This window comes from Numida meleagris, chromosome 9 (assembly GCF_002078875.1).
Source record: "Numida meleagris isolate 19003 breed g44 Domestic line chromosome 9, NumMel1.0, whole genome shotgun sequence".
In the NCBI taxonomy this organism is placed as follows: domain Eukaryota; kingdom Metazoa; phylum Chordata; class Aves; order Galliformes; family Numididae; genus Numida; species Numida meleagris.
In genome coordinates this window covers 13,022,849-13,044,832 of record NC_034417.1, presented here as the reverse complement: position 1 = coordinate 13,044,832, position 21,984 = coordinate 13,022,849, and the positions used below count along the sequence as shown (strand labels likewise).

At 46.8% G+C, this 21,984-nt stretch overlaps 1 protein-coding gene and 1 long non-coding RNA gene across 5 annotated transcripts in view; both read right to left on the bottom strand.

Annotated features, from left to right (window-relative positions):
• On the bottom strand, positions 219-7,796 carry LOC110403789. The gene is made up of 2 exons (XR_002441830.1): positions 7,764-7,796; positions 219-5,958 (listed from the first exon to the last, which is right to left on the bottom strand). It is a non-coding gene; the product is annotated as an uncharacterized LOC110403789 (long non-coding RNA).
• NTRK3 (neurotrophic receptor tyrosine kinase 3) overlaps positions 12,715-21,984 on the bottom strand; it is a 179,268-nt gene continuing 169,998 nt past the window's right edge. For 2 of the 4 annotated variants that reach the window (XM_021407493.1, XM_021407492.1), the window contains 2 exons: positions 16,218-16,376; positions 12,717-13,184 (listed from right to left, as the gene is read on the bottom strand). In XM_021407493.1, the coding sequence (XP_021263168.1) occupies positions 12,999-13,184; positions 16,218-16,376 (345 nt within the window). In that variant the 3' untranslated portion in view covers positions 12,717-12,998. Of the gene's footprint in view, positions 13,185-16,217; positions 16,377-21,984 lie in introns of all 4 variants that reach the window. The other 2 variants (XM_021407496.1, XM_021407490.1) reach the window with 2 other exon arrangements.

Genomic DNA, 21,984 nt, shown 5'->3' with positions numbered 1-21,984 from the left:
GACCGCATACAGTCTTTGCCCAAGAAGGTTGTGTGCATCCTTAACCTTTTCCTGGGGAAACTTTTGCCTTCTTGCCTGACATGGAAGGGACAGAGGGAGCTGTAGTGCTTGCTGAAGGCTAAAACCATGTCAGTTTGCCTGTACAAAAATCCTTAATTTCTACTGAAATAACATGTGTAAAGTAGCACTTCATTAAGACAAGGTGGGCATGGGAGAGGTTATTTAGTGTATTTATTTATTTTTGTTCAGCTATAAGCCTATCTATACAAAGCTCTCATGCAAGAAATTGCCTCCCAGTTTAGCTGAAAATTTAAAAGGACACTTTTGTTTAAAGAAAAAAATAGAAAAGGCATTTTGCTTTCACCCAGGGAATTGGCATAGTGTGGGGGCTGAGCAGGGGGAGTGAGGAGGGGGCTAAGACAAGACAGCCTGTTTATGCTGAAAGCAGAGCTGTCAGAAGAATAAATGCAGTGAAAATGATAGTTCTTGCAGAGAAGATGGACCTGAGAGAAGCCTGGCAAGCTTTCTCCAAGTCTTCAGGACCAGTTCAGGTGAATATGCATCACTTTGTAGTGACTGCTTCCTCACATCCATCCCTGATCAGGACTCTCTTCTGCCTCACCTCAGCTCACATCCAACTTTTACTGCCCTGGTGATCTCTGACCCCTTACTGAGAATCAAATCCTGGACCATTTCCTTCCTCTCCATACATTCCAACAGGCTTCCTTGCTCCCTTCCTTCACCACCATTAGCTCTCTGAGCTCCTCATTAAATCATCTTTGCAGTCCCCTGTAAGTTCACTCTCTCTGCTTTCTAGGTAGCCATAAGCATCAGAAATATGACCACAGTTCCTTGTTTACAGTATTGCTACTCACAAGTTCTGAGGCCCTGTGTCTCAGGCACTTCCCAGTCCTCATTGTCACTGAGTCTCAGTCTGGGTGTCCTGTAGTCACAACTGCCAATCACTGCAGGGGAGTATGGAGAGGAAAGGGTACAGAGGAAACTGGTTATAGAAAGATGTACGTGTTAGGGAGGGAGGAATACCCCACCTTTCTGTCCTTTCTGTGTTTTTCAAGGATAGGATGGACCTTCATGCCCCTTTACAATAGATTCTCATGAGGATGGTGAGGTTCAGAAGATGTTCGGCCCTAATTTTAAGTCATATCCTCTACAGTATGATCAGGAAAAAACAAATGAGATGAAATCCCAAGAGTGACAGCTGAGAAATCTGAATACTGAAGAGCCTCTTTTTTTTTTTCCTGTATGTGAGATATGACTACTTTTCCATCCAGAGCTTTGTCTGTTGATGCTTGCTCTTTCTTTTGTACATGGCTTTTCATCTTCTGCTGACTCTTTTCTGACAGTTCTCCATTACGTAGTAATGCGACTTTTTTATAGCTTGATCTCAAAATGATTTCCAGGGTCCACAGTATTGTTTTTATGCCCCTTGCTTTGAATTTTCCAATAAATTTGTCTCCTGGTGCTTTACAAACAGTAAATTTAGCTGATAGGCAAAGAAAATCACATGATCCTGCCACTAAAATAAATACTCAGTTTCTGAACTTCTAACAGAATAGTCATTCTCCGTATGCCAGGCTCTCCAGTAGACTAGAAGATAAGGATGTTTCACACTCCAAGTAAGAGACTTCTACTCCATAGGTGGAAAAATAATGTGGGAAGAAAACAGGTTAGAGGGCTTAACTCCGCGGGAATTATTGTTCTCTTGGATTAATTGTTTTAAGTCTTAAGCCATCCCACCTCCATCACTTGAAAACAGATATCGGCCAGCGATTTCGCGCTAGAAATTAAAAAAAAAAAATGGGGGGGGGAGGGGGGATTGGAAGAAGAAAAGAAAGGCATGAGGCCACCAGCTCCCTTCGAGGCAGGGCAGTGAGGGCGGGCGCGGCCGCTGTCCGCGGTGCTGATCCGCAGGGACGCGGCTCCGGCACTTGGTCTGTCCGTGGAAATCTTCCCCCTTACTAACGGTTGTTCATGTTGTTGTCGAGGATTGAAGTAGTTTGTCGTTGTTGGGGACAATACTTCAACCTCAAACGTGGGTTTAAAAAAAAAAAGCGCAACAGATACTTGTTACTGAAAAGATGCTAGGCTACAAAGCCGTTACATCATCCAGCAGGGTTTGATCTCCCTCTTCCTCTCCCAGACCCGACTTTTACATTAATTTCAGATTTCATGAAAGCTGTAGGACAAGATTTGTCCTACATTAGCAGAAAGAGACAAAGGAAATTAAAGGCAAGGGGAAGTTAGTAGGATAGAGGTCTGCTCCTGTCTTGACGGTCAATTTTCTTTGCTGCCAGGATTCTGATTCTTTTACAACAGTGGATTTTTTCATAGTATAAACCAACCAATCTCGTTTCATATACAATATTGTAGGTTGTTTTTTTTTTTCTTCTAGATTTTTTCTTCTGTGTCCTGCTGTTCTCTTTGTAAAATCTCAGTGATCTTCAGTATCCACAGCTTTCATTGACTCCAGACAAAGTTACAGGTGTTCAAACCCTTCAGAGTTTAGCTTGCCATTGCACAGGAAGGCTTAGTTAGACAGGAACAACAATTCAGTCCGTTGCTGATTATTTCTATTGTCTCAATCTAGGTACATGAGAATGAGGCTAGCCTCAAACAGATCCCAGCCAGAATCAATCCCCACCATCTCTCCAGCAATCAGAACAACCTGCTGGGGGCTGAGTAACAGCTGAATTCTTGGTGAGAGAAATTACAGGCATAAAAACAAAATCAAATAGACTCCTTGTACTCATTCAACATTTCAAGGCATATTTATAGGTACTGCTGCATGGCATCTTAAATATTTCAGTTGAAAAAGAAGCTGCACTACTTCTACTTCTCCCATTTTGGTACTTTCATGGTCTTTGCCCCTTTGAAAAAGAAGCAGAAGGACACTGAATTAAACGCCCATTCAGACCTTACTGTTTCTTTTTTGGGCTGTTTGAATACCCCAGAGATAGATCTGTGAAGATAAGAAGATTTGGAGATCATCTGAAGGCCATCAAAACGGGAATATGAACGTGAAAGCTGGACAGGAAGATGCTAATGAAAAGCTGGGGAATTCTTGCTCTATTAACAAGGAGAGGCTTAGTAGGTGAACAGATGACCTTGAAGTCCAGCTCCTAGTTGAGTCCCTTCCTTAAATTCCTTCCTTGCATTCCTTTCAACCTGCTCCCAAATCTTGTCATCACTGTAAGGAAAAGCTCAAGAGAAATCTTACCAATAATGAAAATCCCTGCATAGGGGAGAGAATTCCACCCCATTCCACTTGTACTTCCAAGACAGAGATGCTTTAATTCTCATGCTAGGTAAGCTGGTGGGAAACCACACAAACCACATGTTTGAGCTCCCTGGTGAGTGCATCAAAGCAGAAACAAGTTAACAGGACAGACTGACAGGCAAGTTTTTCCTCTAGTCTGTCAAAATATTTTTGAAAAGGTAAAGAACAAAAAACTAGTGTAAAAACTGGGGGGAAAAAAACTCACTTTAAGAGAGAATATTCTTCCAAAAAGTTCACAGGAATATTGAACAATAGATTAGCATTTGTTATAGACAGTTAACATAGAAGGTACATGGCTACTAAAGCCTGTGCTCTTTAATAGTCTGGGAGAAAAAGCACTTAGCAGATAATAGTATTTGCCTTGGAAACAGTAGTTAGGGAGCCTTAAGTGAGCAAGACTTTAGGAACCGAACTAAATCAGTAAACTTGCCATTGGTCAAGGACTTGAAGGAGCTAAAACTCCTCTGTCACATGCCTGAGACTTAAGTACTGTGTAATCTGTGTGGCGTAGACATCTAGGCACCATTGTGGACGGCAGATGGCTGTTGAATGGTGAAAGCAAATGACTAAGATTCTGGATGGAGCAAAACCAGAAGGTCTCAAATCATGATCACAAAAGTCAGTTCTTGAGATGAAATCAATTCAGCCACTTGAGCAGAAGGGTGTCACACAGCATTGCAGAAAAACAACTTACTACCAAGCACCGGAGGGCTCTTGTAAAAAAAACTCCACCCTCCCACTTCCCTGCACCATTCCCCCTCCCCAACAGATACATACACACAGTTCCACATAAAGCAAAAAATATCAAGGTTATGCATTTCCTGAAGTATGATTGGCTGAATAAATACACTTACAGAGAACTGTTTGTAAAGCAATAGCAGAATGAGTAAGAGTGCATCACTACCATGGGAAATAAAAGGAAAAGTAACCCAACTGCAATTCAGCCAGAATCACTCCAAACCCCAAAGGTTGGCCTCTTTTTTTTTTTTCTTTAATGTGTCTGACATTTTATGGCATCAATAATGCAAACAAAGAGGAAATCATATTTGCAGAACACTAATGCACGGATGTCTAAAGCGAAATACAATACTGATTACTTTTTAAATGAAGCCACCAGGTTTTGATGTGCTGTGGCGGTTAAATTGGTCCATCAAATTCCTTCCTCGGTCCAAAGCAACAGCTTGACCTTCTCTATAACCTTGGATAGCCTTTTCAGCCGTATTCTGATTGGGAATGGTAAATGTTAGTTTGAAGAAATCTTCCTGATGGGACTGATTTCAGAAATGCCAGGGCCACACAACTCCATTTGGAGATGAGGTGAAATACAGGTATGTCACCTCTTCATAGGCTATCCAAAGACTTAGACAAACGTATCAAAAAAACTATTGGTGCAAGGATGGGAGGGCTCCGACGTTTCTAGAACTACCGGTGAGATTTTGCCCTTAGGGTTAGCAACTAACCTATTCTGTGCCTGATTGCCTGTCTCTTGCCTAGAACTTTCTGCATAAGACTGCAGACCAGTGTCTGAGTTTGAAAATGAGGGTATGAAGGAGAAAGTGTGGCAGTAGCAGACAAATAACTCCCTTCCTCTTCCAGTTTTTTAGATTTTAGTGTTTTGTTTTTCTTCCTGAAGAAGTAGATCTCAGAGGCGTATCTTGTATCTACCACCAAAAGGATTGTCTGCAAAAGAGTGAAGAAGCAGTGGTGCTCCTGCCTGGGAATTCTCGCTGCTTGGCCTGCTCTTCTAGCAAAGGACAAAAGAGCTTGGTTCTGGCCTAAACGTCTAGCTTAACAGCATGAGCACTGAGTTCAGGAGTCAGGAGATTTCTTTTGTTATGTCCTCTGACCCGCATGGTGCACTTCTTTAATTCATGCAGTTCTGGTTTGGTAGACAGAGCTAATAGTGCACCTGTGGGCTGTTGAGTTGGGTTGGATGCCATTGTCTCTCAACAGCTAGGAGTTTATCTGCCATTCGGGTCTGATCGCTGCATTGTGGGGATTGCATGCTTTGGAGTTAATCAGTGCGAGCACCTAATTGCTACTGGTTAACTAGTGCTTTTTAATTAGATCTGTGTTGTTGGGTGGATGTGTGAAGGGAACTGTTTGTCACTGACAAAAAAAAAAAAGTCAGCTTCATGATGTAAGCCTCTTTAGGGAATTAAAGAAAAAAAATACTGTCTGGAGCTACTGTCACTGTGGCAGGGTAGGAAATCAGTTTCAGCAGAAGTGGCCGGGATGAGGTTAGAGTCACGCTCTGCTGGGGTCAAAAATGATAGCGGCTGCTCCCCAACCCTTTCTCGTGTGCAGAAGGGTGGGACACTGTGGGCTTCAGCTGGGATTTACAGGAGATACCCCACATGCATTACAATGAGGCTTTGCTGTAAAATTCACTGCACAGAGGTTAATCTAGATGTCAACATTGCCTGACAGCAGTGAAATTACTCCGGGGCAGTGCTCCTTCTGAAGTCTTAATATAACAGTCAATTCCATCCTGCCTGCAGGAAATGAAAGTTTTCTGCTTTGTGTGCGGAATCATTCGGCGCCAATTTTCTCACTGTTTGAAGTCCAGACTGTTTGTGGTCTCGGGATTCACCTCACATTAAGCCTTTCGCTTCATTTGAAAACTGCTAGTCGAGTCCTGAGAACTGCAAGGACAGGAGCTGCACAGGGAGAAAGAGAAGAGGGCAGGGGGAGAAATCTTATCTTGCCTACCACTTCAAAATCAAACAGCTTCACCAGCCCTCTGTACTCGGAAGGGAGTGAATGCTGCAACTCAGCTATCTAAATATCAAGCAACATAGATTGCTGAGAATGGAAACCAGCAGAGAGAGAGAGAGAGAGAGAGAAAGCGTGCAAAAAAATATCCAGACCTCCCAGAGCTGTGATTTTCTTTAGAGGTATTTCAGTCCTTCCCTGCTGGGACCTTGTCCTAAGAAACCAGTAGTTCTGCAGTTAAACACCCTGACTGAACAACTGCTCAAGTTTTTAAGCTGTAGCATCAGTCACTTGTGCTGGGCAGGAGATCAGTTCCCACAGAGAATTCCTGATGGTGTGAGGAAGTGATGGTTAGAGTTGTTGTGCCTCCTTTCTCCTTGGAGAGATGTTAATATTGTTGGGTTAGCAGATGAAAATAGAGACGCTGCTCATTCTTTGCATACAGAAAGACTTCTCAGATTGGGTTTGTGAGAAATTAAAGACATAGAGATTAAAACAATTTATCAGCTCAGTTAGTTCAGCCCCTGAAAAAGGGGAAGGAAAAAAAAGCAGCAAAATTGTTTTGTTTTTTTTTTTTTCCTCTTTGCTCTCTTACCCCTTTCCTTGGTTCAGTTTTTCAGAGTTGTAAGCAGTGGGACTTCTGTCACTTCTCTCAGGGAGAAGTTTCATTGCTCAGTAGTGTACTGGGAGGGAGGAATAAGAGATACAGAAGAGGCTGAATGCTCCTGCTTTCCTCTTGGAACAGCAACTGACAAGCCTGTGTCACTTGTGACACTGCCAGACTGAATGAATGTTTGAAGATGCCGATGTTCTCCAGGCTTGAAGTTCCTGCATGCAGTGAGGGTGGTAATGGAAAAACAGGAGACATTCCCGTTTCTGGGGACTTCACAGCTACTTAAACAAACCTTAAATGTGTACTGATGCAAGAGTCTAGGAGGAGCACCTTAGAGTTGAGCAATTTTGGCCATTCCTAGAAAGCAGAGACTGGAGTTTTCTATTTTTGGTACTCATTTGGAGACTAGCTGCACTCTATATCAAGGCTCCAAGGCCCTATCTTTTCCATCAGAAAGAGAGCAAGCCTTCTGGAATGCTAGTGCCTGATTGTCACAGAGGAGCCCTGTTGGTGTACTCAGCTTCCAGCTATCAAAAGAGCCACTGTAGCACAGCATCACAGCGAGCAGCTTATTTATGCAGGTTGTTTATGCTCACCATTTCTTTATGAAAAGAGAACACACCTACAGCTGTTACAGAAACATAGGGTGTAAGCTATGGCTTCACTGGCTCAGCAAATTCCTGACTAGATCATAGAATAGAATCATTTGAATTGGACCAGATGGCCTTGAAGGGTCCCTTCCAACTCCCTGAACTGAACAGGGACACCTACAGCTGATCAGGTGCTCAGAGCCCCATCCAGCCTGACCTGGAGTGTCTGCAGGGATGGGGGCACCCACCACCTCTCTGGGCAACCTGTGCTAGTGCTTCACTGCCTTTAATTGTAAGGAAAAAAAAAATTCCTTATACCTAATCAAAATCTTTTCTCTTTTAGTTTGAAACCATTTCCCCTGTCCTATCAATGGAAAAACATAATTCACCAAATATTTAGCTATTTACATTGCCTTTCGTAATGCAATAACATGATGGAAAGTACAACAATAGTAGCAGGATAGCACAATCCTGGGCTGTAGCAAATGAGAACAAGCCCAAGCGCAGCAGTCGTGGACACAGAAACAAAGGAAGAAAAACTGCTTACCTTTAGAAGACCTCAGGCATGCAGGGATCTCCAGCAAAATACCCTTGCCTCTACTGCCAACCCTTAAATGAGGTCTGGGAAGGGGTGGATCCTGGCTCCACCCATTTCAGTCACTCAGGTGTATTGTGTGCACCTGAGCTCCCCTGGGCTGGCCCTGCCTTCCCACCAGGTGCTCAATCACTGGTTCAAGCTGTGACTTAGCATTCCTGCTACACCTTTGCATCACCATCCTGAAGTCACAGTGGAGCAAAGGATGTGGACATTCCATGGGGGAAAAATTGAGCCCAATTCCATAAAACTTTCTAAGATCACACTGCTAAACAGATCACTGTCTCCAGGCAGATTTGCACATGAATGTCTGATGATCACGTGTTCAGAACTACTTATGGCTTTGTAGGCTTGCAGTGACCCAGCTCTGCATTCTTCGAACCATAGCCGGAATTCAAGGAAACTCACACACTTGATTTCTAGGAAGAGCCTTTCGCATGAAAGAAACCAGCTCATGTAGTACTGTGCTCCTGTCTGTGGCCTCAAAAAAAATAACTTCTTAATGCTGTTTCTACAGTTGTATTTAATTATTGGAAAAAGAAAATAATCACAAACAAGCATAAACCTTGGCTGTTTTGTTTTCCGCCTAGGTAAATGGTCCCTTGCTTTTATTGGTTTCTGTCTCCTTTTTAAACCAGTATTTGCCCTGTGTTACAGCTGGCTTTTCCTGGTGCTCCAGCATGTTGCTGTTTTTCTTTGCTTGTAACCACTGTGCTACTTAAAATTCTGTGCCACGCTCCCAAAACCAGTCTCAATTTCCCAGCCCAAGATACTTGCCTTCAAAAACCAGCCTTTCCCTTCCCTTGGCTTTTTTATTTCCCCACATATTTTCTCACCTTGTTCCACCCACTCCTGGGGACAAGCAGACAGCTCAAAGCTAATGATGTCTCTCAACAAGCAGCCTCTCTAAAGGCATTCCACGTTTTTCACGTTTGTCTGTGCAGCACATGTTCCCAGAGCCACCTGTCTGCAATTCAACACCCCGTGGACACGGGCACAGGCCTGAGATGAGGCAGTCCAGGCTCTTTTCTGCCCCCAAAATATATGCATCAAGGGACATTTAGAAAGAGCGAATGGTAAGTTTTGTGGGAGACAGGATGGGCTTCCAGTCTGGCACATCATTGCATGTCTTCCCTTAGCTGTGTCTCAGCTTTCGTCTCGCAACCTGACAGACTTATGGTGGAAGGAAAACTGTTTGGAAGAAATGAGACAGGTCACAGATGAGCCCCTAAGACTGGCGACACATTTACTGCCCGCAGTTTGCAGCCCTGGCATGAGATTGCCATCTGTACCATGCTCTAATAGCACCTTAACCACCAAGAAAGCATTGTGTCAGTGACACCCGTAGGTGACAGAGCTGGTGCCTGAAAGCAGGATGCTGCTGGGATGGGGAAGACTCCATGGCCCCTTCTCAGCAGTGCCCAAACCAGCACTGCTCCCATCTCCCTTTCAACAACCCTCTCTAGAAAGTTGCTGGGAATTAGGTCTGGTTTGCCCTGGACCTGGGTGAGACCTGTTGATGTTCCCAGGCAGCAGGGATAGCTTTCCCCTCATAGCAGAGTCAGGGCAATGGGAAGTATCTCTCTTGAAAATGGAGAAGGATTGTGAACTCATTTCTCTTTGCCTCCAAATACTTCCTGCACTTAGATTTACGGCACTCTGTGAGGATTTCCCTCCAAACCTGCTCTTCTTTCTCCCTTTGCTTGCAGTGGAGCAGTGGCAGAGCCCCCACAAGAGCCCCTCTTCGTACAGGGAAGGTGCCATCATCCATGCTGATGGGCAGCTCTACTTTTGCTCCAGGGAAAGTCCTTCTTGAAATGAGGTCTCAGGGTTCACCAGGAACTCAGCATGGACGCTTTCCCTCTTCCCATCCAAAATTGTCAGACCAAAAAGGGATGCAGCAGTTTCAGTCATGTCTCCAAAACAAAAACCAGCCTTCCCTCCCTCCCCACCAACAAACCTCCATCCAGCACCACCAGGCTGCCGGGTATAAAGCAGCAGCTGCCGGGAGCCAGCGCTGTAGCACATCTTATCCTGCTCATCTGAGCAATTGTTCTCGATTAGCTTTGACAAAAGTACCTTTTGTCAAAGCAGTCGTTGCACTTGGTGGGGCTAACCATAAAGCAGTCAGACAGCCTGAACCTTGGTCTCAGCCACTTCACATCTTCTGGGGACTCATCTCCTTGCCTCTCATTGACTGTTTATTCCTAACCATGTTGCACCAGGTCCCGGTGTGATGCTCGGCTGCTGAGCTCACCTCGCTGTCAGGGCAGTACAAAGAACTGGCAAAGGGACGCGTAGTGGTGTTAGGGAGGAGAACAAGGAGGAAAGGAGGAGGGAAAGGAGAATATAACTGTTGTGCAGAATGGTTATAGGGGAATAGCATTGACGATGGAAACACAGTGACTGTAGGTAATCTGCCTGTGTAAAGGCCAGTGAGCTGAAAGAGAAATGAGAGCATAAGAGCAAGAGAGGAGGGTAGATGAAACTGAGGCCTTGTACAATCTGGCACTGTGTCAGGGAGCCACAAGAGCAGGAGACCATTTGGGATACAGGGCAGGCAGCCCCAGTGGAGGGTTTTCTTTTGGAGGCGTTGGGCTATTACCACCATCACGTGTTCTCCCTGGATACAGTCTCCAGTCCTTTTAGCCAAAGCAGCCTACAGGCAGAAAGAGCCATTCCAGGTCTAGCAACATTTCAACCAATCTTTCTCACTTCCAAAGATGAACCTAAGTTGTAAACGAGGAAAATGAGATATCCACTCCCAACAGAGCAAGTACTGCTATTGGGGGGGTGGCATGGCACCTTGTTTGCGTGTGTGGACGCTGTCATTTCACACCCTGACCGTACCACCTTTGGTGCCCATGCTGTGAGCTGCTGGTGTCTGTCCAGTGGCAGTCTGTCCAGCCTCCGCTGCATGAGACTGGCCCTCTGGCCCTGATCTAACAGAAAGGGGAAGGTTGCACGTTTTTACTACCATCCATCCTCTCTCACTCTGAACTCGATGTGCTCTTCGCACAAGCACGGCCTAAACCCACAGCCACCACAAACCTTGTAGCAGCATCCCCTGCCCCGCTTGAAACCTTAAGCCAGGTCATGCCAGAGCCAGGGGTGGGAGGTAGAGATTGGCAAGAGACAGAGAGGACGAGGAGGGGATGCAAAATCTTCCCTTTTAGTAGCCAGCTGTAATCAGCTGTAATACGGTCTCAGACTCATGCATCTCCTCTTGCATCCTGGCCCCAAACACCTCTCTGGCCATGGGGAAGGAGTCAAGATCCTGTCTCCATCGCCTCTTCCCCTATCTTCATTCCCTTCCAGACGAGAACCGCATCCGAGCAGGTTATTTTTGTGCTGGCCTTCTCAATTGCCTTGATGGTGCCTGTGGTGCCTGCTCACTGCCTCCTGAGAGCATCTGCCAGGCTGAGGTTCCCCCTCACCCTCTGCTATCTGAAGGAAAAAATCATCCCAGGGAAGGTTTTGTTTTCTCAGCCCCATCTGGATGGGCAGGATTCATTTCTGACTCAGCCTTTCCCCAGGTCGGGATTATCTCCTGCATGAGGGAGATGGGTTTTAGGGAGGATGCTTCAGCCTCTCCCTGGCTGTCCCCAGCACCCCCTTGTTGCTGCCTGTCAGCCCTTTATCCTCATTGAGATGCAAGGCTGGCTGCTGCAGCCATCCGCTGAGCTGTCTGCTCCTGGAGGCACCTTCCCCTCATTCCCCTCCTCCTCCCGGGGCTGCCTGTGGAGCTATTCTTCAGCCTCTGCATTTCACAACAGCTCAAAGGCAGATGCATCAATCCTTTCAGGGGATGGGGACGTGAGGAGAATGGCAAGGGGTCTGCAGGCAGGTGTTGGGAGGTTCCCAGCCATCTCGCTAGCCTTGTCCCCTTCCCTGGCCTCACACTGGCTTGTGCCTAAGGCTTGGACTGAGGCATGGGGCAGGGATGGGGAAGGGAAGAGGATGAGGAGGGAGGGCACTGGGAGATGCTGACCCCAACGGCATGCCCAGCTGGGATGCTGGCACGCTTCCTGCTGCGTGCTGCAGCCTTCCCCCATGCAGGGAACGGGGGATGCAACCATATCTGCTGAGGGTCTGCACTAATTTGGCTGTGGCTTGGTAACAATCCCATGGCCCCAACAAAAATGAAAGGTGGGGAGAAAAGGCAGGGATGGGGCATGGGGGGGTTCCTCCCAACGTTGCCATCTCCACTGGGCACTGAGACGAACGGCGCTCCTGTCTCACATGCCACAGTGGGTTGGGATGAATCAGGAATGGGTCTCCAGGACCCCCCTCAGCCCGTGGAGGTTCTTTCAGTTCTGCTGTAGAGGAGGAGGGAGGGCTGGGCCCATCCGATGCGCTGGCTGCGGGAGGGCAGCTGGTTCCCATTGTGTGTTATACCCGTAGGTGCCACAATCCTTTGACTGTGTGTTTGAAAGCCTTGAGTCTATACAGTTAAGAATCAGCAAATTAGAAAAATTGTCCTGAAATGTCGAAGGGAGGAAAAAGGCAGAGAGAGACGGGGAAGGACGGAGAGGGAAGGAAAGGTTTGGTAAAAGAGAATTTGTCCAGGGGCACTGCCCTGTCTTTGTGCCCATCACCTGTGGGCTGGGAAGAAGGAAGGGAGGCAAGGACAAGAAGGGAGGACTGATTTCACACATTCAGTGCATATCATACAACCAGGGCAGGGCTTTCCTCCCAGAGCACCTACTCAGGCTGGCATTGCTGCCGTAGCCAGACTCGAGCCCTGCCCAGCAGCCCGAGCCATACTCACAGCAGGATGTCAACTCACTGCTTCGTTGCTCAGGGGAAAGATACCTTCTCCTTTCTTTCTTTCCTTTTTTTCTTTTTTAAATTATATATATATTTTAAGTACTTTTTCTCCCTTTTTTTTTTTTTAAGTCTTATAATTTTTCTGTAACAGCAGCTTCTTTCTGTATTGGTGTGGAAGTTATATATAGAGAGATATCTATAAATATATATAAGCCGAACTGCCTTACAGGTCGTTGTTTTGTGGGAATTTTGTTGGTTTGCTTTTTGTTTTGTTTTGTTTTCAGTGTTGTATGTGTAGCAGGCACTTGAGTTTATATGAAGATGTTTGCTTGGGAGCTGAGGGGCAAAGGACTTGGGAAGGGGAAAGGGAAGGAAGGACGGAAGGAAGGATCGGGGACTTTTGACAAGTGGCCACTGCTAGCCAAGGATGTCCAGGTAGATTGGTGTGGCCTTGCCCAGAGCATGGAGGATCTTGTAGATCTCCTTGATGTTGAGCCGTTGCTGAGGTTCTCTCTGCCAGCAGCCCAACATGATGTCGTAAACCTCCTTGGGGCAGACCCGAGGTCTTTCCAGAACTCGGCCTTGGGTAATGCACTCAATGACCTGAAAGAAAAGAAAAAAGAAACACTGAGCAAAAACTGAGCAGTTCCTGGATGATGTTTTGTCCTGGATCACGTCCTGTGCCAGATGCTTCTTGACTACTGTGGTGCCAATTAGAATCATAGTTACAGAATTGCTTAGGTTGGAAGGGATCTTAAATCCCACCCGGTCCCAACCCCCTGCTGTGGGCTGGTTGCCCCCACCAGCTGAGGCTGCCCAGGGCCCATCCAGGCCCCTCCAGGGATGGGGCACCCACAGCTTCTCTGGGCAGCCTGTGCCAGGTTTACAGATCCTCACTGCTCACCTGTTTGTGAGTCATTAGTGATAGTTTATCATTGAAAAGTTTGTTTCCTTCTGCAACCTTGCGTCTTTCTCTTTTGACACCTATCTACTTTAATGTACCCTCCAGACAGGAGGTCACAAGCAAATTACATGAAGTTTTAATTGAAGTTCTTACTATTTTCCTGATAATTGAAGAAAGAAAAAAAAAAGAGCCTTTAAATTCACAAGCTAAATTAATATTTTCATATTTCACACAGCTGAAATGCTGCTTTATTTCCCTGAAAATTGAGAGCCCTTTCCATTGCAAAGCCCAGGAGAGTTCTACAAGAGAGTTCAGCGCATCTCTTTCTGCCTTCATCTCCGAGGGCAGCTCTGTCTCATTTTGCAATAGAAAAGCAGCTGAAAAAATAATAAAATAAAATTTCATCTCAAATCATGTCTGTTCTAAAAAAAAAAACCCTGCCATGCTAACACTCTGCTCTGGATCAGGTCAGTGCTGCTAATTAGAGAAACGCGAGCTCTTGGACAGCATGAAATGCTTTTCAAAAGGATGCCGCTGGTATCCCCTGACTGTCTGTTTGTGTTTTGCTCACTGGAGAAATGGATGCAAAGGGAACCAGCGTATGATTTGTCAGAGAGCTGCTGTTACCTTCTGCCCACCTTGGTTGGAGCTGATGAGTCCCAGCATCACGGAGCACGAGTGACCTGCCACGCTCTGCAGACAAACGCAGAGCCCAAGCAGTGTGTTGAGGGAAGCCACCCAGCGAGGGGTGTTTGGAATTTATCATTTATGAATAGTAATGGACCCGCCACGCAGCTCAGCAGATACTTATCGCTTTGCTGCTTGCAAATAAATGCAGAGCAGAGAGATTAGGACCTGCTCAAAGCGGATTGAGGAGGATGCACTGTGTAGAAGAGCCTGCATGGATCTAAGGCTGTTGGCAGTGTTGGCATATGGGAGGGGTCAAAGGTAACGTATGGTTTCTGGCAGGCATCCTGAATGTGCACAGGAGCCCAGTGGTGGGTCCTGCCTCTCCAGGTCAACAGAAGGGCATGGACAGAAGCTAATGCACTATCATCTGAGGCTTTCAGATGAAGTGGTTCCCTGCCTCATCCCTCTGCTGAGAAAGGATCTCTTCCAACCTTGAACAAAGTTGCTAAAAGTTCTCTGGAGGCCATGCAGAACCTGCAGGAGGGATCATCCTCCCCTTGCTAATGGCCTCACCCAAGGGACTGGTGCTTGGCCAGCTGGGCTGTATGGCTGCAGAGCCACTTCTCTGATGCCTCACCATGCAGGAGCTGGTGGAGGTGCCAGCACTGCAACCACCTGGCTTCTGCACACTTCTCCAAAAGAGTGGTGCTGCATTGGCACAGGCTGCCCAGGGAGGTGGTGGAGTCACCATCCCTGGAGGTGTTCAGGAAATGTAAAGATGTGGCACTGAGGGACGTGGTCAGTAGGCATGGTGGGGGTGAACTGATGATTGGACTAGATGATCTTTGCAGTCTTTACCAACCTTAATGTTTCTGTGTTTCTATGGTAGGAAAACCAATGCAGCTGCATCTGTGCAGATCCTAACTAGCTCTTCTCCTATAAGCCATGGGGCACATTTCTGAGTCCTATTCCCTGCAAAGGAAACTGAGGCAGAAGGCATGGGGGCAGCTGAGCTCTCTTCCAGCATGCCTCTCAGCTGGGTATGAGCTACATGTGCTCATTTGTGTTTGTATTTACCTTCCTAGGGAAATGCCAGAGCAGCTCATTAAGTAGCGTGACAAATAACTTCTGTCGCTGTCTGTTCCATTGTTTGTGTCTCTAAAATGTTTGCGTGTGCTACTTTGGGATATACAGTCAGGCCCCATTGAGCACACGAATGGGCAAGTATTAGAGATGTAAAGCAACACCTTGGATTTGCCATCTCTGCAACTCACTTAATTAAGGGATCTGTATCCAGAAAGCAGAAAATGTACGTTTCTCATTACAAAAGGTGAAATTTCTGAAATCCATTAGATACACAGTAGGATGAAAATGTGCAAGGTTCCCACACACTGCTCTGTCAATGCATCTTGCTCCTCTTCCATCATACCCCCTGCTATTCTGAGCAAAAACCTTCCAAAGCATTTCTGCTGATGTGCCTCAAACCTCAGCTCTGACACTGCTAATGCTAGCCATCCTTCCCTCAACTTTTTTACGGTGCAGCCCTACACTGATGGGCTGCAGCTTTTGTTATTCAAAGAAATAACAAGGACAAACTTGGGTCCCATCCTCAGTGAACAGGGCCAAACTGTAGAGTAGGTATTCTTATGACACACAGACCCAAAGAAGCGTGCCGCATGCCGTATAACATACTTCACTTTGTCAGAAAATGAAGAATGCAGTAAGAGATTCGGGTATAAAATAAGGAGAAAGAGAGCAGGGGACATGCAGAGCATCACACATCCCAGCAATAATTTGTGTTTTGTGTCAGTACCCAAGATGGCTATTGTGGAGGTATGTCAGGAACTTGGAAGGCAGAGACCAGGGGTGACCCATGGCTTTGGCAGAGCTCTTTGATTCCTGCATGCCTCCATTTCTCCAGCTCTTAAATGGAGGTAATTGAGCTTCTCCCATGTGAAGATTTTTATTTCTATGCCTGAAAAACGACACAGTAGGGAGCTATCGTGGGTGCCAAGCTGGGAGCCATCAGTGCATGAGAAGTCTGGAAAGGAGAGATATTAGCAAGCACGGTTTCTAGCTGAGGTGTCTCAGCACTGCTGTACCTCTGTGTTTGAGAGCTGAAACCAGGGCTGCTTCCCATATGTGAAGATCTCCCAGAGGATCACCCCGAAGCTCCAGACGTCGCTCTCCGTTGTGAACTTCCTGTACATGATGCTCTCTGGAGGCATCCAGCGGATAGGCAGCATGGTGTGTCCTCCAACCTGCATGAGGAAAAAGGCATGAGGAGATCTGAGTGAACGGAGCCCTGAGGAAGGGCTCAGCTCTGATGTGATACAGATAAACTCAGGGCCTCCCCATGAGCTGCCTCAACGTGGAGCTTCTCAAAAGACCTAGGTTGGATACAGCCTCCCCGACCGCCCATGGGCTTACCCGCCAGTCCCATCTGATTGGCATGATGGATAGGGAGTGAAATGTACCAAGATAAATGATGTCCTCTCCTCCCAAAATGGGCTTGTAAAGTAATAAAACAACAATGATGAACCAGGAGGTAAGGCAAGGAGCAGAGTGTCCTGCAGGGTGCTGCGATGGGTTTTGCAGGCCCTCAGCACCCACCAGAAATAGAGTGGGGTTTGTTGCTCCTCGGTGAGGCTTTCTAAAAGCCATGTGCAGGCGTCTGCTCATCACCTAATTGCGTGAAAGATGATGTGGCGCTGGTGAAATTGTGCTCCAGGCCTTTTCAAAGAGTGCTTTGAATATGTAAATGACTGCAGGACCGCAATGCAAAAAGGCGGTCTGCTTGTAAAGGTATGCCCGGTAGTTAACGAAGGCAGGAAAGCCAGTTCCTTTGGTGAGCCTGGAAATGGAGGAGGCCAAAGGTGAAGTCCCATGGGGTACTGAAAGGGAAAGGTCCTTTCTCTATCAGGGTCTGCTGCCTTTCAGTATCTAAAGGGGATGTAATAAAGAAGGCGGCAGACTCTGTAGCAGGTCTGTTGTGATAGGACAAGGGGAAATGGTTTCAAACTAAAAGAGGGGAGATTTAGACTGGATATAGGAAAATGTTTTTTACAGTAAGGGCGGTGAGGCACTGGCACAGGTTGCCCAGAGAGGTGGTGGGTGCCCCATCCCTGCAGACACTCCATGTCAGGCTGGATGGGGCTCTGAGCACCTGATCAGCTGTAGGTGTCCCTGTTCAGTGCAGGGGAGTTGGACCAGATGGCCTTGAAGGGTCCCTTCCAACTCAAACAACTCTATGATTCAATAGGTACGTGACTGCAGCAGGTGAATGCATGCAAACAGCTTGAAAGCAGATGGATTTACCTTCAGATTCACTAGAGATTTCTAAACAAGTGTGTCTAAGCAGGGCAAATTCTTTTCTCTCTTCTGTCCTACACAAGAAGCACCATCTGTGGGGACGCAGCTAATTGATAAGCCCAGCCGGTGCAGGGAGCCACGCAGCCACCAGGCTCCAGCACTTCTTTCTGCTGAGGATAAAGTGGCTGAGGGCTTCGTGGTGATGAGAGAAGGTGCATTTGTAGTGCTGCTCTGAAGTCTGCTCATCTCATTATGGACAGCAAGAAAGCAATTGCTAATAACTTGGTAGCACTGCAGCTGATTCAGATGGGCAGAAATCTCTCAGATCCTATGAAGGATTTGGGGGAGAAGATTTCTAGGATTTCTACATATGTGTGGCTACTCAAAATAATGAGATTGTTGCATTTGTTTGGATGAAAATCTTTCTCGTAGAAAGCTCTATCCCAAGCCTCTGGTTTCCCCACACTCCCACAGATTTCTTCGCCTGATTAAAACTGAACCAGTGTGAGGAAGGGCCAGTACAGAGGCAAGCCCCATCTCTTGAAAGCAGGAGGGACAGTGCTGTGGGAGCAGTGCTGGAATAGGCTGTGAGATGGGTCTGATGCTTAGCAGGTTTCTGCATGGAAGATGGCAGCCACATTCCTCCGAGGTCTGCCAGCATTCAGACCTGTGCTCACAGCACTGTGTTCAGAGGTCTGTGGACCTGTTCCTACCTCCGAAACAGCCTCTTTCTGCAAAAGAGAGAAGTCGTTTAAAAAGTCTCGGGAGCATCTTTCATTCCTAAGTGCAGAGATACTCTGAACTGCGATGCATGGAGATAAAACTCCTTGCAGCTCTACACTTCCCATGCGGAGTCGCCTTGGCTGGTGTGGTCAAAGCTTGCTGCTCTGAACTCCCTTAATGGAAGTGGAAATCTTTTCTTTCTTTGTTCCTTTGAAACCCTGGTTGTAATTTTAGCTCTTTCCTTCATTCCTAGCTTTTACAAGTTGCTTTCCCTACTTGTAAAGGGCTCCAAGGAAATGTTATCGATAGAACATGACATACATCAAACTTGATTGCTGCAGAAAATGTTTTGAGCTAATGCTTATTTTTTTCCCCTTAAGTAGCCCTAGCTCTCTATTTTTCCGGCAATCTCAAAATGATTACATATTACAAAGCTCTCCACATTTGCAATATCCTGAATCTTGCAGAATCGTCTGAGATTACAGCTAACACAATGTAGTGAGCCCATCTCACGCTCTTTTGAACGGATCTAGCGGCATTCAGAATCTATGAACCAGATCCTCAGCCTACACAACCGGCATTAGCAGTACTGCTTGCAAGGCAGTGCCCTGAGTCACACCACTTGAGAATCTGGCCCTGAAAGCAGCACAGAAGCCAGTAACCCCATCTTAGCTGTAATAAACTGTAATGCAGACGAGGTCTTTCATCTCCTACAGACACATCTGGGTGACAAATTGCCAGCAAAGTGACATGCACAGTCAATAGCTGTCCCAAGGATGTGACAACACAATCTTGGCTAAGCTCAAGTGGTAGAGTCCAGCAACTGTCAAATATTCATCGTCACCCTCAGTGTCATGTGAGACATATGTCTTACTAAAAATAAATCCAGTAGTAATGAATACATTCGTTTTGGGGAAAAAATAATAAAATTAAGCAGTGCTTGGATCACAGCATGTGGTTCAGCCGTGCTCATCAGTGAGAACCTCAGAAGTATTCTCTGCCATCTCCAATAAGGTGTCACATTTTTGAGAGCAAATGCAAAGTCTTGCCTACCTGCTGACTGTGAGCAGAACTGGCATTAACTGAATTGTCTATAGGGCCACTCCAGTGCCCAGTGTAGCACCACCAGGCCGAGCGTTACGTTTTACAGCATTTCCTTTGACTAACCCTATCTGCCCCCCTTGTAGACCGATGAGGATTAAAACTCCCATTTCACAGATGAGAAAACAGATGCAGGAAGGTGGGGAAAGGCCCTGCTCTGAAGCTGTGCAGCAAGTGAACATGAAGTCAAGTCTTCCTGGCCTGCAGTCAGCTGTGCGCTGCTGTTCGTTGATGTAGCAAAATGATTTAGAGCTGAGCACAGATGGATTGAGTGACCAGTGGCATTGGAAGCAGCATGTCCAGGATGACAGCAATCCTTTGCATAACATGCAGTGGCTGTGATCTGTGTTATGCCAGCACAGACTTGCATGTGATTGCCACGGCTCATGCTTCATTTGCAGGACCAGTTATTGCCAAGAGCATGAAAGCAAAATGAGCCTATTAAAAAAATAGATGCTTTTTTTTTTTTCCCTTTTGCCAAGCTAGTCTACATGGTGTGTCCTTGGCTCTTGACAGAATTGTTATTGTGTCATCAAACCCACCTTTCTCCATCCCTCAGTGTCATCTTCCCACCCCTCCTCCCTCCACCCCCCAGGAGCCATGCTTGGGAGATCCCATCCACCACTCAGGTGCACTTCCCAAGGCCACTACAGATGCAGTGTCCTCAGACAACAGCACTGCCACATCTCCCCCAGAGGCACTCCACAGCCTGCAAGGGAGCTTTGCTTTCAAGTAAATACAGCAAGTAAATCCTCTGCTGTTCCCCCCCTTAAATCCTGATGCTGCCAAGCTCACCCTTTTTTCCTTGTTATTTTAATGCTTCACAGACCTGCAGACTGGCCTCTTTATCCCATTGCCATGGCTGTCGAGCTTCACTTGACATTTTTAGCTCTCTAACTTTCTCTCCCTAGATCAACTCCCCATGCCCCCATTGACATGTTATTCCCACTGCTTTGCTCTTTCGCTTTGCTGTACTATCCTAGTAATAAATAGAGCAATCAGCGTGCATCCTCTGAGCTGCCAAGGTTGCCTTCGTCTGTCTCCATCTCCAGATTGCAGTATCATCTGCATCGCTTCCTAACGGATACTCACAAGGGCATGACCTGAGCTGCAGCCACATGTTTGGGATAGCACATGTTTGGGATACTCCAGGGTACTGGGGCTGTGCTCTGAAGCCTCATTACATGTCTGAGCCCACAGACTGCAAGATAACCAGCCACTCCCTCGGAGCAGCTTATTGCTGTATTACAGTTGAACCTTGGGGAGCTGGGGGAGGTTGGGGAAAGGGCAGCATTAATGGCCATTAGGGAGAGAGATAATTACTTAATGCTAGTACAGCACTTTGAAGATGTAAAGCTATATAAGTGCTATGTACAAGTAGTAGTGCAAGGCTCTAGGTTTGTCTGCTAGGAAGGAAAGCTGGTGTCTAGGGAAAGAGTTCTCCTTGTCCCAGCTTTCTGAATGACATCCGGCTGATTAGGAAGGGAGGATGACATGCCATCCCCGATGAGCTTGGCAGTGCAGCAGCAGGTAGTGGAACGGCAGTGTACAGAAAAGGCAGTGCAATATATTCAGTTTGGGCCATTCACAGAAAGAACACAGAAAATCAGAACCCGAGCAGGGCTGAAAAACCCTCAGGAGAACTTTGGATGCGTGGGAACGCAGATCTCAGAGCAGTAAAGCTGGGTGTTGATGGGCAGTCCCACCTTCCCCTTCCTGAACCCTACTAGCTCTGGGGTCACACCCCAAAGCAGCCCCTAAGCCATCCCCACCATGAGGACCTTGCTGCTATTTCTCTCCAGGAGAATCCACTCAACACATCACCTCTTTTTAGACCTAGTGATAAGACATGCATTCCCTGACCGCTGTAGGTAGGGACGACCTGGGCTCTTCTTTAATTGAATACCTGGCTGCCATCCCAGGCTGGGCTGCATGTGAACATATATCTTAGGAGCTGCGTGATCCCTGGGAAATGCTGTGCTCTGAGCCTGTCCCCAGCAGCCAGATGCATAGCCCCATCAAGACACGTTGATTCGTGCTGCAGGGAGCGTGTGTTATTCAGCCGTTCTGAACAGCCTTGTAGAGCCACAGGTGGCTGGGTCACTCGGGAGGACACAAGGACAAAAAAAAAAAAAAGATAATGGAAGCAGGAAGCACTAAAAGCTTCCCTGTTTGGCTAAGTTGGACTCTTGGAGAAAAACAGACAACAAACAGAAGTGCTACAGTTTGTGTCCTCGTGAGTAGAAGCTGGTGGGATGAGGTTGGAACACGAGGGGGTGGCTTTGCAGGAATGAGGCAAAGGGCTGAGCAAGTCTGGGGCTGAAAATCCAGGAGGAGACACTCCTTCCTCCAGTCAGTGCTGGGTCCAGCAGAACTGAGGCAGTTCTGTGTCTGTCAGATGTGCCAGCAGTTCACATGTGTGAGTCCTGATAGATTCCTGGGCACCTTGTGCAAAGCAGAGGGATTAATTCTGACACGCAGACAGATTTGAGCTTTGCTGAATGTTAGCTGTCCTGCAGTTCATGGCCTTAACTGTCACCTTACCAAGCTCTTAAGTCCCTAAGTAGTTTACATTAGAGGTAGCTGCATTTAAGTGCACCTTGTGACTGGATGTGATTCCCCAGTACTTTATCTGTAATTTCCTTTCTGTTTCATCAGAAAGAAATGCGTTAGCTGTATCTTTGACAGCACCATTTCCAGAATTACCCTCCCAAATCCCAGAGCTCTTCTCCT